The sequence below is a fragment of the Erinaceus europaeus genome, chromosome 9 (genome assembly GCF_950295315.1).
Source record: "Erinaceus europaeus chromosome 9, mEriEur2.1, whole genome shotgun sequence".
Taxonomy (NCBI): domain Eukaryota; kingdom Metazoa; phylum Chordata; class Mammalia; order Eulipotyphla; family Erinaceidae; genus Erinaceus; species Erinaceus europaeus.
The window spans coordinates 10,737,175-10,754,221 of record NC_080170.1 but is presented as its reverse complement, the minus strand read 5'-3'; the positions used below and the strand labels follow the sequence as shown (position 1 = coordinate 10,754,221).

Below are 17,047 nucleotides of genomic sequence, written 5' to 3'. Positions count from 1 at the left end.
ATGCTCCAGGGTAATGCTCTGACTCCCTTCCTCCACCCCTTTCTCTCTCTCTCTCTCTCTCTCTCTCTCCCTCCCTCCCTCCCTCCGTCCTTCCCTCCCTCCTTGGTAATGAAAAGCAGTGGAGAATGGTGAGCAGATGAGCCAGAGCAGAGACCAAGGAGCAGGATGATATTGGGCAGACGCCTCCCCGTCCCTTTCCCCCACACCCCACGGTTCTCTAAACCTCCTGTCTCTCATGCACCCTGCCCTGTGTAGCAAGGAGAGGGGTTCTGACAGCAGGAAAGAGAGCACAGTTCCCATCAGTCTCCAAGAGCTTCCTGGCACTGTCCCTGGTGACAGGCAGTACCATTTCTTGGCACAGGATAGGCTCAGACAACAGCAACACACCTCATGGCAGAATAATAATTATTATTATAATAACAATATCATACATCCAGGACAAGCCCAGCTGCCCCAAGCCAACTTCAAAACCCTTATGTACAGAAGAGGGGGGCCAGCTGCCTGCACCCCAGGAGGGGCCAGCCCCTCCTCTTGCCCCCTGTGGAGGCCTGGCACAGAGGGGAGGCTGGCACTGCCAACGCCACCCCTCCAGTGGGCATGCCTGCACAAGGGGCCAGATCCCCCCACCTAGGGAGTGACCTGGCCACAGGGATGGGTGAGACCAGGTGGGGGCAGCTGTGGGATATGGGCCCCTCCCCACTCCCAGCTCTGCCGGTGGGCCTGCCTGAAACAGGAGGGGCCGGGGATACTCCTGGCACACACAGGCATGCATGGCGGGCCCCGGGCATGCTCGGCCCGCCGGTGCCACGTGGTGGCCATCAGAGGGCCGAGTTTGTGGCCGATTCAGTCTGTGCGGGCGCCTCCTGGGAGCTTGGGCCCTGGGCCGGCAGCTGCAGGAATTCGGGGAGCACCAGGTCCTCTTTGCGCAGAAGGCCCCTCTGGTCGTGTGCCCCGCTGCTCTGCACCCGGTTCAGCAGCTCCACCAGGCCTGGGGGGACACAAAGTCAGGGGGTCCCCTTTCCCCCCTGAAGATCTGCTGGGTCCAGGCATGCCCCCTCCTTGCCTTCTGTGGCCACCGTGTACCTTCAATATCGCAGGTCTGGCGCTTTGAAGGGGCACCACTGGGCTTCTCAGACAGCGAGTGGTGGGGCCCAGGGGGAGTGAGGGTGGCCTTGTTCTGGGTCCTGGGGTGGCCGCCCTGAGAGATGGCGGGGTCAGAGTCACAACAGGGAGGGGGCGCAGGGGGGGTGGGGGTACAGCGTAAGCCAGGCCTCTCACTCACCTGGCTGTTGCAGGGGGATTTGTCACCGGCTTCGGGGGTCTTCACACCTGCGCAGAGAGCGCCACTACCTGTCTGCCTCCTGCCTGTACCTCAGGGGTCAGGCGGGAGTGGGGGTGGTGGGGTGGCGGTCGGTCCCCTACCTGGGAGAGTGTCCAGAACCAGCCTCTGGGCGGCGACGGAGCTCACGAGCTTCTCCAGGTCCAGCGGCTGCTCCTCGCCGGGCTGCGGGGACAGGTCAGCAGCCCGCGCCTCCGCCCCGCCCCGCCCGGCCTGGCCCGGCCCCACCCGCGGCTCACCTTGCGCAGCGCCACCTGCTGCGGGCTCAGGCCGTGCTTGGCCAGGACGGGCTGCAGCGCCTCCTGCAGGCGCTTGCTGGGCTTGGCCGAGATCCGCACCACGCGCTCCAGTGCGGGAGACTCCAGCCTGCACGGGAGCGGGGCGCTGCGGAGAGCTGGCCGTCCGCCTAGCGCATCCCCGCATTCCGGGGCGACAACTGGGACTCCCGCAAACCCGCAAGAACTGAGGCGGGGCTTCGTCCGAGGGGCGGGGCTTGGTGATAGCTGCCTACAGAGGCGGGTTCCCCGCTGCGCCCCGGACAGGGGGGAGTGGGGGGGGCGATGCTCGCAGGGACAGGGTCAGGGCACTTACTCGAAAGTGATCCGGTTCTCCAGCCGCACTTCCTGGTCCGCCAGCACGGTGCAATCCTGGTCCAGCACCAGGGCCTTCTGCGGACATCAGGAGGGCCTGAGTCCCACCCCCCACCCACCCCCAAGTTCCAGGGGGACACTGCCACGTCCTCCCACGGTCCCCACTGGGGTCCCTAAGGGTCAGAGGGAAGAAAGAGGCTTTGGGGTGCGGAAGGAGTCAGAGCTCAGATGGGCTCAGAGTCTACTGACAAGGCCAGGAGAGGGGCAGCTGGGGAAAGGGACTGTCTTAGAAGGAGGTGACAAGTGCAGGGGTTGCGATTGGGGCTGCTGTGCATCTAGCAGGCGGGGATCCTGGGTCCGGCAGTTGTCCCCTCGTTCCTCATGTACTACACCTAAGTGGACCAGCTGGACACATCTCTCGCTCCCCACCAGCCTCAAACCAGACTTCCAGACCTTGTCCCTCTTAGGACACCTGTTTAGTTCTCCCTGTCCCGACTCCTAAGGACTTGTCTTGCCTCCTCACTGGGGGGGGGGGGGGGGGCATTGGATCGACCTTCTCGTGGTGCATCCCGTGAGTACCCATTTATTGGGGAAACTGACGATCCTTCCTAGCCGACTGAATCCACATGGATCCCAGTCACTTTCAAAGCCAGCAACAAGCAGACATCAGGCTCAACCTGACGCTGTTGACTGGCTACGAAAGAAGGGCAAACGCTAGAAGAAGAACTGGGGGGGGGGGGGAGTCCTTCTCCTAAGACACCTGGGTGGCCAGGAGGCTGTGAATTGGCTGGCAGTGCCTGGCACACAGTAGGTGCACAGACAGAAGCCATAGCACCTGCCAACCCCAGAGGCCCCACTGCCTGTACCATGGCAGTCCTGGGTGGGGGGGAGGTCTGCGCGGCTGTGTGGGACAAGTGGAGTGTGGGTGGCAAAGTTATATTTAGCACCCTGAGAGCCCATCTGGGCTGCGGATGCTGTGGAGACCTAAGAGTGTGGGCTGAGTCCCTCTCACCCTGCCCATCTTGCTTCACCTGCAGGCCCTTGACTTTGTTCTGCTCCAGCTCTCCTCCAGGTGGTGAAGCTGGAGACCAGAGCTCAAGGGGGGGGGGGGGGGGGAGATGCACTGCCCAGCCACCTAGCAAGAGCTTAAGGACTTAGCTGCTGGCTGGCTGGCTGGAATCCTGTGAGGAGGGAGTACCCTACCAGCAGCCTTCTCCGTTTCCACGTCCTCACAGGGTGGTTCAGTGTGAAGTGAGTTTTTCCCCAGACACCCCTTTAAAGCTTAATGTTCATTTCCACCTAAGAGAGGAGAGCACCCCCACATGGACACTTCAGGGATGGGCAGTCTGAAATTGGAGCAATGCCAGGAAACCCAGCAAGAGGTGAGGACACTCAACCTGGGGAGCCCTGTCACTGAGGCTGGTGGGTGGAACCAGCCATGGGACAGGAGTCTCTTGTGATCTTAGCTGGTGTCTGCGGGAAGTGGGGAGCTGGTGGCTGAGCTGACACGGAGCTGGCACGGGGGTTAATCATGGGTTTGTGGGGATAGGAGTTAGTAGTGGTGACGGGTGGGGTCTGAGTGGCTGGAGACGGGTGGGGTCGGGCCCAGGAAAGGAGTAGGAATTGGAGTTGGGGCCCCAGGGGAGCTTCACACCTGCTCGTTGCCCACCAGGTAGACTTTGATGTCGGGCAAAGAGAGGCCCCGCTTCTCACAGATGCCAGCCAGCATGGCACGGATGGAAAGGCCGGGCCGGGCCAGGGCCAGGGAAGCTGTGCCGTCAGGCAGGTACACGCAGCAGTACTTCCCCAAGCGGCTCTCACTCTCACCCTCAGAGCTGCCCAGGCTCTTCCGGTGGTTCTGGATGGGGTGGTCACATGTACATATGAAAGGTGGACACATGGACAGATAAACAGACAGGGCAGCTCAGGCTGCGTGCTTACAACCGAGGGCATGCCTGTGGGCAAGTGAGGTGAACTCCTTCAGATATGCCAAGGAAGTGGGACTGCCCTGAGCACACGTACACGCACACACATGCACATACACACCCGCCATGCATGGGGCCCAGGTGGGGAAGGCAAGAAGGAAGGAAAGAAGGAATGATGGCTGGCAGGCAGGCAGGCAGGCAGGCAGGCTTGGCTCTGGGGAGCAAGCCTGGAGCTGGAAGTGAGGATGGCAGGAATGGAGGTGGGCATCACCAGAGGAAGCTGGCACTGCCCCACCCCCACCCCCAGCTGCTATAAACTCACCTCAGATTTACTACCAACGAAGGCCAGGAATCCGAGGTCCAGACTGGCAGAGGAGTTGAGGGACCCCTGTGACTCCCGGCGCAGGTTGGTGGCCCCCACAGCCAGTTCTAGAAGGGAGAAGCCCTGAGCAAGAGAGCCCACCGCCCACCCACCCGCTGGACCCCTCTGCGGGGATCTAATGTGCCCTGGATCCCCCAGGAGAGGCAACAGTGAGGGAGCTCCCCAAACTCCTGGGGTCTAGCTAGGGACCTGTATTTTTTTGGTGGGGGGGTTATGGTGGGGCAGGAAGAAGAAAGTGTCTCCAAGTCAGCCCGTAGCCCAGCCCCTCCTCTCCAAGGCCGGCCCGCCTCACCCCTGCGGAAGGACTTGCGGAGCGGGCGGCCCCCGGGGCCCTCAGCCGGCAGCTGCCCCACCTCCTCGACGCCCAGTGGCAGCGACTTCCCGGGTTTCAGCTTCGGCTTCTGTGGGTGCAGGGAAGGCGCTGGGCTCGGGCTGAAAGCCCTAGCCGCGTGCAGGTCGTGGGCACCCCACTCCACCCAGCAGGTCTGAGCCCCCTATCTGCCTGCACCTTTCTGGTGGTCTCTGGGCTCCCGAGGAGCGAGGAGCCGGGTCCCCGCAGGGGGCGGCCCTCAGCCTCCGCCAGGAGACACTCGCGGTACAGCGGGGACTTGACGAAGCGCGCGTAGCTGTCGAACTTCATCAGGTTGAAAATCTGAGGGATCCGCGCGGGGTGGTGAGGATCCCGGCCAGGACATCCACCCTCCACCCGCTCCCACCCCATCGGGTCACCCCTTCCCTCCCCCGCTAGACCCGGTCCTTTCAGTCATCCCCGGGCAGGCACCGCCCAGTCTGGACCACCTCCAGTAAGGCCCCACCCATCCTCCTGGCCCCGCCCCTCTCCCACACCGCTACACTCCACCCACCCAACTCGGAGTCAGGCCCCGCCCTACCCCATCCATCTCGCCTCCAGTCCACGCCCCTCTCCCCACTAGGCCACGCCCCATCTCAGAACTGCGGGGAACCCACTCTTGACCCTGCCCCTCTCTTGCACTGCCAGGCCCCACCCACCCTACCTGACCCTACCCCTCCACCACTCCACCACTCCACACCCCTCTCCCACTAGGCCCCGCCCTTTATCAGAGTTGGCCCCGCCCCTCTTCATGGAAACCCCCCCCCCCCATTTCCCAGCCCCTTCATCACCGTAGAAGCTCCCTCTCACCCGCTCCCGGCCTCTGCATAGAGTCTGGACCCCCGCACTCAAATTTACTCTCTCACCAACCTCCTCCCCAGCGGCTCAGACCCCGACCCCAGCCACTAGGCCCCGCCCCCTGCCGCTCAGGCCCCGCCCCTGCCGCTCAGGCCCGGTCCCTGCCGCTTACCTGCAGCTGCTGCGCCCGGAACATGTCTGGTCGCGGCTCCGCCAGCACCTCCTCGCCCAGCCAGGCCTGCCGGTCGATGTTCACGGGGCTCAGTGCCTGGTTGGACAGGAACTCATGGTAGATGCTGCGGGCCTCCTGAGCGAGCTGGGACAGGAAGGCCAGAAAGGTCAGGGCTCTGCCTAGGCCTCGCTGCCACTCCCCGCCTCTTACTCCCTCCTCCCTGCACCTGCTGGGTGTCGCTGGCGGGGATCTGTTGGAAGCGCTCGCAGGCCTGCCAGAAGGTCACGTTCTCAGCACTGAACTCTTTCTTCAGGAATTCCTGTGCGGAGCAGACAGATACACAGAGACCTGCGCTCGGGGGCGTGGTCAGAGATTGGGGAAGAGACAGGGATATGAGACAGGGCTGAGAAACTGGGGGAGAGACTGGACTAAGAGATAGGGTTAAGAGACTGGGGGAGAGACAGTGCTAAGAGACAGGGCTGAAAGATGGGGAGAAACAGGGCTGAGAGGGAGCTAAGAGGCACGGGAAGAGACAGGTCTGAGAGGCCAGCCCTGATGTGGGAGAAACCAGGCACAGAGAGAATGGAGAGGACAGCCCCCAGCCAGAGAAGAGCAAGAGGAGCCCAAGAAGGGCTGGCCAGGGCAACTACAGAGGAGTCCCTCTCTTGCCCCCAAGGCCCATTCCCCTCTGCCCGCCACCCCTCCCTGCCCTGCCCCAGGGTGGGGCACTTACAGTGAAGTAGGCCAAGCCCAGTGGGTCCTGCAGCAGCCTCTCAAAGGACAGGGCCCAGCTGGCCACAGGCTGCTCCTCGGCGGGGAAGGGGCTGCTGGGGCCACTGGGGAGGCTGTGGATGCTGAGGGAGCTGCCTCGGCCCTCGCTCTGGCCCTGGGAGGCAGTGGTGCTGCTCAGCTCTGCAGGGGACAGACAAGTGGGAGTGAGCACAGGGGCCTTCCCCAAGCCCCCACCCTGGGCTCTGGAAGCTGTCCTCTCTGCAGGTGTCTTCTCTGGAAAGGCAGCCAGTGGTGGGGGTGTCCCCACCCTGTCACCCCCACCACTCCCATCAGGCAGACTCCCCTCCTTGCCAAGTCACTCACCTCCATCTGAGACAGCCAGGACCTACAAGAGACCCGAGGGTGAAAGTCAGAGCAGGAGTGGGGGTATCTCAAAGGCCTGTGCCAGGCCCAGCCGGAGGGCCCTGGAGAGCCAGGACCAGCCTTCCTGGCTCGGTCACTGCCAGCTGGGCTTTGTGCAGGCTGCCTGGGCCTCTGCCCTTCCACCCCCACTCATCACATGCCAAGCTCTGAGTACATGCTTTCAGGTCACTCAGGCTCCCTCCTCCCCCAGAGCCTACTTGAACCTGTCCCTGTCACTTTCTAATTGTGTGGCTCTGAGCAAGTCTCCACCTGTAAACAGGGGACAGTGAGAATGATAACTCTCTTCTGGGGGCTGTTGTGAGGCTCAAGTCAAGTTGCTGTACTTCCAGAATCTGGAAACATGGCTAGGGCTCTATCAATAACTCCTTTTTCTTTCTCTCTTTCTTTCTTTCATATTTTGTTTATTTATGAGAAAGATAGGAGGAGAGAGAGAAAGAATCAGATATCACCCTGGTACATGTGCTGCTGAAGCTGGGCTTGAACTCAGGACCTCATGCTTGAAAGTTCAGTGCTTTATCTAGTGAGCCATCTCCCAGACCACTCCTTTTTCTTTCTTTTCTCCCCCCCCCATTATTTGTGAGGAAGAAGGGGTAGCCCTGGAGCCAATGATCTCGTTAATGCAACTGTCTTCTCTGGGGTGTGGAGGGGTGCTCCCACAGGCCCCCAACCACCCTGGGAAGTGAGGAACGCTGCTGTATAGTATAGAGGCCTTGGGATGGTCAGAGCCACAGTTAGGGCCTATATGTGCCAGACTAATGTTCTGGTTCTCTCTCTCTCTCTCTCTCTCATAAATAATCTTTACAGTATTGATTTATTTCATGAGAGACCAGTATACCTCATCACACCGGTGCTGGAGGTGGAACCCAGAGCCTCATGCAAACAAATCCTGTACTCTCGATGCTGGAACACCCCATTCCTAGCAGCCACAAACAAGCAGTCAAGGCAGCTATATGCTTCCCTCTACCCCCACCCCCAGCCTCCTTGGGAATCCCAGCCACTAAGCAGCAGGTACGAGCTCCTTTCCGAATGACTCTCCAGTAGTTTCCCTCGGTCTTCAGGCCCTCCCGGCAGCCCTGGGTGTCTTCCTCATCTGCTCCTGCCCACTTGGGGAGGTTGCCTGGATCTTCCCGCGGCCATCCCTCCCTTCTACCTCTTCCTGGCTCCCAGCACACAGTGATCGCTAGTCTGCACTCAGATATCTCTCACACTGGCCATTCCCACGTGGAAGTCTCCACCAATGCTGCCGCCCAGCAGCAGGCTACTCCCCCAGCACCAGGGCCAGGGACCCCTATTCCTCCCTCCCACCTACTTTTTCACAAGGCCCTGTCACAGGACTATATGCCACCTGCTCCTTCATGTCCCGATGGAGACACCTCCAACCCAGAACCTGTCCTGCCCTCCGGACTGGAATCTGTCCTCACCCCACCTTTGGTGTCCAGATCACAGCCTGGCCTACAGAGCATTAACTTAATCATCAGAATCCTGTTTCCTTTTTGTGTTTAAAGGGTGGTGGTGTACTGGATAGAGGGCACACATTACCGTGTGCAAGGACCTGGGTTCAAGCCCCCAGTCCCTACCTGCATGGGGAAGCTTCACAAGTCATAAGCTAGTGCTGTAGGTGTCTCTCTGTTTCTCTCACTCTCCCCTTTCATTTTCCCCTTCTCTTATCAAAAACAAACCAAAGGGGGGAAAAGGGGAGGGGTGGACATAGCTATGCGGAGCAATAGCTTCATCATGCGGTGGTGGAGGCGACTTCACTGCTGCTGTCAGACAAAGTCCGAGCAAGCCAAGACTGCACTGAAACTATTCATCCTTTTTGTGTAATGGTGGAGATGACGTCACGTCTGTTGCCAGACAAAGTCCGAATAGACTGGAACCTACTGCAGAGCAGGAAGTTCTTGACTAACCAAAGCTATTTGATTCTTAATTACATTGATAAATTGAGGACTTATTGGCTATATTGCAAATACACAAATGTTACCTGGGAACAATAGAAAGGGATCCCCAGGGGAAGTACATACTGACAACAAACAATTAATGGCAGTGAGTGTGACAAGACTAAAAATGGCCTAAGAGCAGAAGCTGCTGTATCCATTTAAAGGCTTTCAGAAAAGAAGCTGCTTATGACCACTACAGCTTCTCAATCAGCTGGACTCAGACCAAAAGCCAGAACTATGGGTGGCTTGTAGCATGAGTGGCAGACTGTGGTTTCCATCTAAATATATAAAGAGGCTCTATTGCCTACCCTCACCCACAAACCCCCTGCTTCCACTTACAGACATTTGTGATGAGTATTAGGTTGTGTAGTTAAATAGTTAATGTTAGGATATATGGGTAGAAGTAAGTAAACTTTCATTAGCTAAAAGTCGGTGAACTTTCATATATGCAAAGCTTGACCAGAAGAGAGCCCCCAGGGTGTGTGCTTACTTTACAGCATAAATATTCTTTAGGTGGACAGTTTACTATAATCTAATTAGACCCATCCAAGAATGGGTTAAGAAGAAAAGCTATTAGATTTAGCTCCAGAGAAAAATGTTTATTCATACAGAAGGTCAGAACAGGGAGATGGTCAAAACACAGATGGTCATTTCAAGGGAACTTTCAAGGGGAAATTTAGACTACTCCTGACCAAGGAAATTTTCAAGGGAAGATTTAGGCTACCCCAGACCCATGAAACGTTCAAGGGGAGATCAGGATGCGCCAGATCTAGGGAACTTTCTAAGGAAAACATACCTTTAGTAATAATAATGTTGTTTAAGGTTATTCCTGATGTTAATGAAAACACTTATACATGATGTCATCTGTATCCTTGATGTTAATGAAAATAATCTTACATAATGTCGACTATATCCAGGCAAAAAGTGTTTAAATGATTAACCTCTGCAGACAGAGACAGAGACACCTCTCTCCTGCACCTGAAGCAGCTGATGTGTCTCTTACTTGATTCATCTCGCTGACTCCCCCTTTCCTTCAGAGGCCCTTAATTACTTTTGCTGGGGCTGGCTCCTGGCAATGCAGGTACTGAGCCCCAGCAATAATCCTGGTGGAAGAAGAGGAGGAAGAAGAGAGAGGAAGGAAGAGGAGGAAGAGGAGGAAATGGAGAAGTAGTAGTTGTTAGAAGTTAAAATGTGGGGCCAGGTGGTGGTGCACCTGGTTGAGTACATGTATTATAATATGCAAGGACCCGGGTTCGAGCCCCTGGTCCCCACCTGCAGGGGGAAAGCTTTGTGAGTAGTTAAGCAGTGCTGCAGGTGTTTCTCTGTCTCTCTCCTTCTCTGCCACCCCCTTCCCTCTTGATTTCTGGCTATCTCTATCCAATAAATAAAGATAAAAATATATATTTTAAGAAGTTAAAATGTGGGGCCAGGGGGTGGCACACCTGGTTAAGCACACACATTACAGTGCACAAGGACCCAGGTTCAAGCCCCTGGTTCCCATCTGTGGGGGGAAGCCTCATGAGTGGTGAAGCAGGGCTGTCGGTGTCTCTCTACCTCTCTATATCCCCTTCCCTCTCAATTTCTCTGTTTCTATATAACCATATATATAGTTAAAATGTAGGAGCTGAGGAGAGAGGATAAGGATATAAAACTGCATGAAGTCCCAAGTTTGATCCCAGATACCACATCACCACATATGCTGGGTAGTCTACCTCTCTCACTCTCTCAAAATAAAAAGAAAGAAAGAAAGAAAGAAAGAAAGAAAGAAAGAAAGAAAGAGAGATTTATTTTATTAAGAGAGAGATTCACAAGAGACAGAGAAGAAGAGAGGGAAAAAGCCAGAGTACCACTCTGGTACATGCAGTGATAGGGATCGAACTAGGAGCCTCAGGTGTGCCAGCCCACTGCTCTACCAGATGGGATATCATAGAATTGAGCTAAATCGGGAGTCAGGCGGTAGCACAGCGGGTTAAGCACATGTGTCGCGAAGTACAAGGACCCGATTAAGGATCCCAGTTTGAGCCCCCAGCTCCCCACCTGCAGGGGAGTCACTTCACAGGTGGTGAAGCAGGTCTGCAGGTGTCTATCTTTCTCTCCCCCTCTCTGTCTTCCCCTCCTCTCTCCATTTCACTCTGTCCTAACAACGACATCAATAACAACAACAATGATAACTACAACAACAATAAAAAACAAGGGCAACAAAAGGAAAAATAAATAAATATTATAAATATTAAAAAAAAAGAATTGAGCTATGTCCCCAGACACCACAAATAGAAGAAAAGAAAACCTTTTTTGTTTTTAAAAGTTAAAATGTGTTGGGGGCCAGGTGTTGATGCACATTAAGTAGTTAAGTGCACGTAGTACCAAGAGCAAGAACTCAGGTTCAAGCCCCTGCTCCTCACCTGCAGGGGGGACACTTCACTTCCAGCAAGTCAGTCTGGAGTGGTTAAGCAGGGTGGCAGGTCTCTTTCCTTCTCTATCTTCCCCTCTTCTCTCAATTTCTCTGTTGTATCCAATAAAATAGAAAGGGAAAAAAGGGGGGCAGGGGAAGGAAAAAATGGTCTCAAGGAACAATGGATTTGTTGTACAGGCACCAAGTCCCAGCTACAACCCAGATGGCAATAATGAATAAATAAGTAGGGGCCAGGCAGTGGTACACCTGGTTAAGTACATACACTACAGTGCGCAAGGGCCTAGGTTCAAGTCCCTGGTCCCCACCTGCAGGGGGAAACCTCATGAGTGGTGAACCAGGGCTGCTGGTACTCACCCTCTCTGTGCCATTTTGTTTCCTATTTTCCTTTTATCTTCTCTCTCTCTCTCTCTCTTAATTAAAAAATATTATCTTTATTTATTGGCTAGAGACAGCCAGAAATCGAGAGGGCAGGGGCAGATAGAGAGGGAGAGAGACAGAGAGACATCTGCAGCCCTGCTTCCCCATTTGTAAAGCTTTCCCCCTGCAAGTGGAGACCAGGGGCTTCAACCTGGGTCCTTGAGCATTTTGATATGTGTGCTCAACCAGGTATGTCATCACCCAGCCCCCTTTTTCATTTTTTATTATTATCTTTATTTATTTATTGGATAGAGACTGTCAGAAATCAAGAGGAGAGGGAGAGACAGAGAGGAAGAGAGTCAGAGACCCCCGCAGCCCTGCTTCACCACTCGCAAAGCTTCCCCACTGCAGGTGGGGACTGGGGGCTCAAGCAGGGGTCCTTGCGCATTGTAACCTGTGCACTCAACCAGGTGCGCCACCACCTGGCTCTCTCTCTCTCTCTCTCTCTCTCTGCTGCTGCTGCTGCTCCTGAACTTTCACTGGGGCTTCACGCCTGGAATTCTCACACCATGTGTGATTCTTCCCCTGTGCAGTGCTCCCATGTGGTGGCCAGGTCCACCCCAGGTCCCTGTCCTTGGCAAAGTGTACACTCCACCGGGTAAGCCATCTCCTGGTTCCTCTATAAACACGAGGCAAATGATGGTCCTCCCTTAACAGGGTTGCATTGACTAAACCAGTTCCTTGAACCAAGAGCTCAGACCCACAGGGGCAAGGGGCATCAGCACTTAGACAGGGGGAGCCCCATCTGCCCTGGAGAAAAGAGATCTAGGTTCAAGTCCCATTCCTGCCCTTTCCTAGTTTGATAACCTTGGGCCCCTCCCAGATCCCAGCTCCCACCTGGAGTTGAGGCGAGGCATTGCTGGGGAGGAAGCAAAGAGGTGCAGAGTATGGAGGGTGGGTTGTAGCCCTGCTTCTGGGCATCCCACCTTTGCACTTGTCCATCTGAGGACTTCTCCTCTCAAGGATGCAATAGAAAGTCCCAGTTCTTAGGGACCAGGCAGTGGCCTACCTGGTTAAGTGCTCAACCTGCAGGGGGAGGCGTTAGAAGTGGTGAAGTGGGAGTCGGGCGGTAGTGCAGCGGGTTAAGCGCATATGGCATAAAGCCCAAGGAACGGTGTAAGGATCCCGGTTTGAGCCTCCGGCTCCCCACTCTCATGCCTGAGTCTCTGAGAGTTCAGTCCCCAACACCACCAGAAGCTAGAGCTGAGAAGTAGTGCTCTAGGCTATTTATCTATCTTTCAATGAAAATAGATAATAAAGTAAAATAGAAAGAGACAAAGAAAAGCTTCTTTTTTAAAAATTAAAAAAAAACAATAGGAGCTGGGCAGTAGCGCAGCGGGTTAAGCGCAGGTGGCACAAAGTGCAAGGAACGGTGTAAGGATCTCGGTTCAAGCCTCCGGCTCCCCACCTGTAGGAGAGTCGCTTCACAGGCAGTGAAGCAGGTCTGCAGGTGTCTGTCTTTCTCTCCCCCTCTCTGTCTTCCCCTCCTCTTTCCATTTCTCTCTGTCCTATCCAACAACAACGACATCAATAACAACAAGAATAACTACAACAACAATAAAACAACAAGGGCAACAAAAGGGAATAAATAAATAAATAAGAAGTGGTGAAGCAGAGCTGCAGGTGTCTCTCTTTGTCTCTTTCCCTCTCTATCTCCGCCCCTCCCCCACCACTCCCCACACCACTGGGACAGGTCAGGAGCCTGGGAGGGAGCCTAGTGGCCAGCCCCCACCCCTCCTGGGGCTTTTCTATACCTTCATGCAGTCCGTGCCTTTAGGTGGGGCTGCTCCAGGGGGAGGAGCAGTTGCTGGGTTACAGCTGCAGGGGCCTGACTAATGAGCCCCTCCAACCTCCGCCAGGCACTCCCCCTCACCGGCACCTCACTCTCAGTGAACTTCTGGTTCTCCCCCACGCCTAGCTCAGCCTGCCCCCTGCTCCTGTGGCCCTAGCCCCTCCTCATCAACCCCCACCCCAATGGCCTGAAGCCCCCAGGCCTGATTCTTGCCCTCAGTGCCCCATTTCTGCAGCCCACGTCCCCTACCTAATGCCCCCCTAAGAGTTGTCTGGGACAGCCCTAGAAACAGAGATGGAGTTTGGGGTGGGGGCAGCAGTGCAGTCTGTTTCCCATTTCTGCTTTCGGAGGAGGGGGGAGGGGGGCAAAGTCACTGAGCTCTGCTGAGCCTCAGTTTCTCCTTGGCTTGCATGGGGCTGGGCACTTCTAACCTCCTGTGTGTGTGTGTGGGGGGGGGGGGGCTGGGGTGTGGAGTGCCAGGTTGGAGGGAGGGGTCTGACCTGGGCATCCCAGGCCCCGGGAAGTGGAGCTGCACCCCGCCCACCTGCAGGAGGAGTGGTGTGGGGATGGGAGAAAAGGGGAAGAATAATGAGGAAGGGTGTGGTGGGCTGCATCACCCGGACACGCAGGCTCCATAGGAGGCTGCCTGGGAGGGGCCTCTGGGGGGCAGGGATGCTCAAGGGAGGGGCCGTTCCTCTGGAGCTCTGGCCAGGTGGCAGGCCCTCACCCCATCCTCGGAGCCTGTCTGAGGGTGCCCAGGCCCAAGGAAATCCCTGTGGTGCCCAGCCAAGACTGGCGTCTTGAAGTCCCGGGGTCCTCTCTGGCTCTGCGTATGAAACAAATGAACCTCAAAAGCAAAGCAAAGAATAAAGAGCCCAGGGTGGGGAGACAGCATGGTGGTTTGCCAGACTTGGGACTTTCTTGCCTGAGGCTCCAAGGTGGGGAGGGGAGTTTGTTCAATCCCAAGCACCACTATCAGCCAGAGCTGAGCAGTGCACTGGTGTCTCACTGTGTATTGTTTTCTCTTTGTGTCTTTCTCACTGTGTATCTCTTTCATTAGAATAGACTAGTACAGGATAGAATAGGAAAAAAAAAACCTCATGCCTGAGTCTCTGAGAGTTCAATCCCCAACACCACCAGAAGCCAGAGCTGAGAAGTAGCGCTCTAGTTTATCTATCTTTCAATTTTTATCTATCTTTCAATGAAAATAGATAATAAAGTAAAATATAAAGAGACCAAGAAAAGCTTCTTCTTTTTTTAAATTAAAAAAAAAAATGGGGCTGGGCAGTAGCACAGCGGGTTAAGCGCAGGTGGCACAAAGTGCAAGGAATGGTGTAAGGATCCCGGTTCGAGCCTCCAGCTCCCCACCTGCAGAGGGGTCACTCCGCAAGCGGTGAAGCAGGTCTACATGTGTCTATCTTTCTCTCCCCCTCTCTGTCTTCCCCTCCTCTCTCCATTTCTCTCTGTCCTATCCAGCAACAACAACAGCTATAACAATAACAACCACAAGAGCAACAAAAATAGGAAAAATGGCCTCCAAGAGCCCTGGATTCATAGTGCAGGCACTGAGCCCCAGTGATAACCCTGGAGGCAAAATAATAATAATAACAATAATAATAAAGAGCCCACATGTGCTTGAGTGCAGCCTGAGCCCTTCTGCTAAGCTCCCTCAGGGGAGGGAGGAAGTGCCAGGGTGCTGGGGGCACAGGAGGGATGCTGTTCATGAACTCTGCCCTCTGGCAAGGTCTGACCTCAAGGGGCAAGCAAGCTCATCCCTTCCTCTCACTTCATCCGGTTATGGGGGAAGCAGGGCTCCTGGGGGACAGGCCAGGTAGCCCTGGGCTGGTGAGCCCCATTGGGGGGGCTGGGAGTCCTTACCAAGTGACAAGTTTCATTGCAGCTGCCTGACAGGCTGACATGAAGCTGCCTGGGCAGGAATGACAGGATGACTGAATGACAGCAGCTGGAGGTGGGGGTGCTGAGGGATGTGGTGGAGGGATAAGCCAGGCAGTTTGGAGGAGAGGAGGAGGGGCCCTGGGGTTGAATCAGCCCAGCCAAGTTCAGAGGTGAACCTCTCAGCCTGGGGGAGGGAGAATAGGGGGACTCATGGAAGGTGTCACAGACCTATCCAAAAGTGTCATGCACACCCCCTCAACAGCAAGCTGCCCCATGGGTGAACTGGTGGAGTGGGAGCACCCTCCGCACCCTGAATGACTTTGAGGCACAGAGCTGTAAGGTGCCATGAAGGGGAGAGCCCTCCTCCCTGCACCCCCTCCTCCATGCAGCTCTGGCCACTGTTAGCAGCCCTCCACCGGGCTCCCCGCTGGGGTGGGCCTCCTCCTTGACCCCTTGACCCGGACACCCTGGGCACCCATCAAGGCACAGCCTCTGGGTGGGAGGGGCAGCCTGCAGTTCTTGAATGGTCAAAGTGAGCATGAGGTAGTGGTTGTGGAGAGGGGCAGGCTGGCAGGAGGGGTCCACTTCTCTCCCATCCAGCTAGCCTGGGGCTGCACAGACTCTAGGGGGCTGATAGGAGAGGAGACAGGTTTTGGGAATTGGGAGTCTGGGCTAGGAGTGGGGGCAGGAGAGGGGCCAAGAATGACAAGGTCTTTGGGCTGACATCCTGGGAGGGTTCCACAATGGACCAGGGAATTCAAACTCCTCACTTCATTTCAGCAAGCATCTCAATAAGCCTTTGAGAATCCAGTCTCTTCGTTTGACAGAAAAGGAAACTCAGTGACAGAGAGAACCCCTAGCAAGGGACAACAGAGCTGAGACCGGGAAGCTGGGGGAACTCTGAAGCCACTGCACTCCGCTGGGGTGGGCTGGGAGGACAAGACACCCCTGGATACCCTGGGCTTGTGAGGGTGGACTGAGACCCACCACATGGGCTAGAGGACAGAGAGAGGAATCTGACCCACCTGCAGAATGAGTCCAGGAGCTGGGCCCACAGGGCAGGAAGAGGGATGAGGGGCAGGGCAATAGCACCGGACATCCCGGTGCCCTGTTCCCCGCTTGGTAATCCAGAAATAGGAGCAGTACCAGCCTGTGTCCCCCCTCCACACCACCGCACACACACACCCCTCTGGCAGGAAGTCTAGGAACAGGTCCAACTGGAGGGCGGGGCTCTGTAGAGGCTGCCCCCACTCTGACCTCGGGCAGTCAGGGTCACAGGATGAGGAGAGAAGCATGGACACTAAGTGGGGTAGGGGAGTGCCCAAGATGTGGGGAGCCCTGGATGATGCCCGGTCACAGGTTAGGAAACTAGAGCCATCTGTGCTCTGACCTCAGCTCTGCGGTCACTCCAGGGTGACCCCAGCTCCCCAGCAGGGCCACCCAGAAGGTCCCCACCACCTGCTGCTGCCTGTCCACAACTTCGCCGCCTGCCTGCCCCATGTCAGCTCGCAGGCACTTCTCGCCCAGCTCCACCCTGGGTGTGTCCTGGCCCTCCCCAGTCTGGCCAGCAGCCCACACTCACCATGCGCCCGTTGGGGACACCCAGGTGCTTGGGCTTCCCTGGCATGCCTCCTCTGTTCAGGGGTGACCACCACGGGGTGAGTCCACCATGGGGACCAGAGCTGGCACGGAGCGGAGACGGGAGGAGAGGGCCCGCTAGCTGCTGCAGGCCCTCACATCCTGAAACCCCAGCTCACTACCTCTTTTCTCTGCCACAGGAAGCATCTCTATAGAAACCGAACCACAGAGAGAAGCAAGGGCTCAGGGAACAAACGCCTCTTCCTTGACACACACACACACACACACACAGGCACACACACAC

The 17,047-nt window shown here is 56.2% G+C and overlaps 1 protein-coding gene across 2 annotated transcripts; it reads right to left on the bottom strand.

Annotated features, from left to right (window-relative positions):
- Nucleotides 1-674: 674 nt before the first annotated feature.
- On the bottom strand, nt 675-16,946 carry RGS14 (regulator of G protein signaling 14). Of its 2 annotated transcripts, none has more exons than XM_060197236.1 (15): nt 16,748-16,946; nt 6,651-6,672; nt 6,289-6,467; nt 5,782-5,874; nt 5,556-5,699; nt 4,745-4,888; nt 4,529-4,637; nt 4,177-4,283; nt 3,584-3,787; nt 1,931-2,007; nt 1,579-1,723; nt 1,423-1,504; nt 1,283-1,329; nt 1,084-1,198; nt 675-988 (listed from the first exon to the last, which is right to left on the bottom strand). In XM_060197236.1, exons 1-15 carry the CDS (start codon nt 16,790-16,792, stop codon nt 819-821), a joined length of 1,683 nt encoding a protein of 560 aa, XP_060053219.1. In that variant the 5' UTR covers nt 16,793-16,946; the 3' UTR covers nt 675-818. The 2 variants fall into 2 exon arrangements, with proteins under 2 accessions (XP_060053219.1, XP_016044163.1); XM_016188677.2 differs by having other exon boundaries at nt 1,579-1,705; nt 16,748-16,945.
- Between the last annotated feature and the right edge of the window lie 101 nt (nt 16,947-17,047).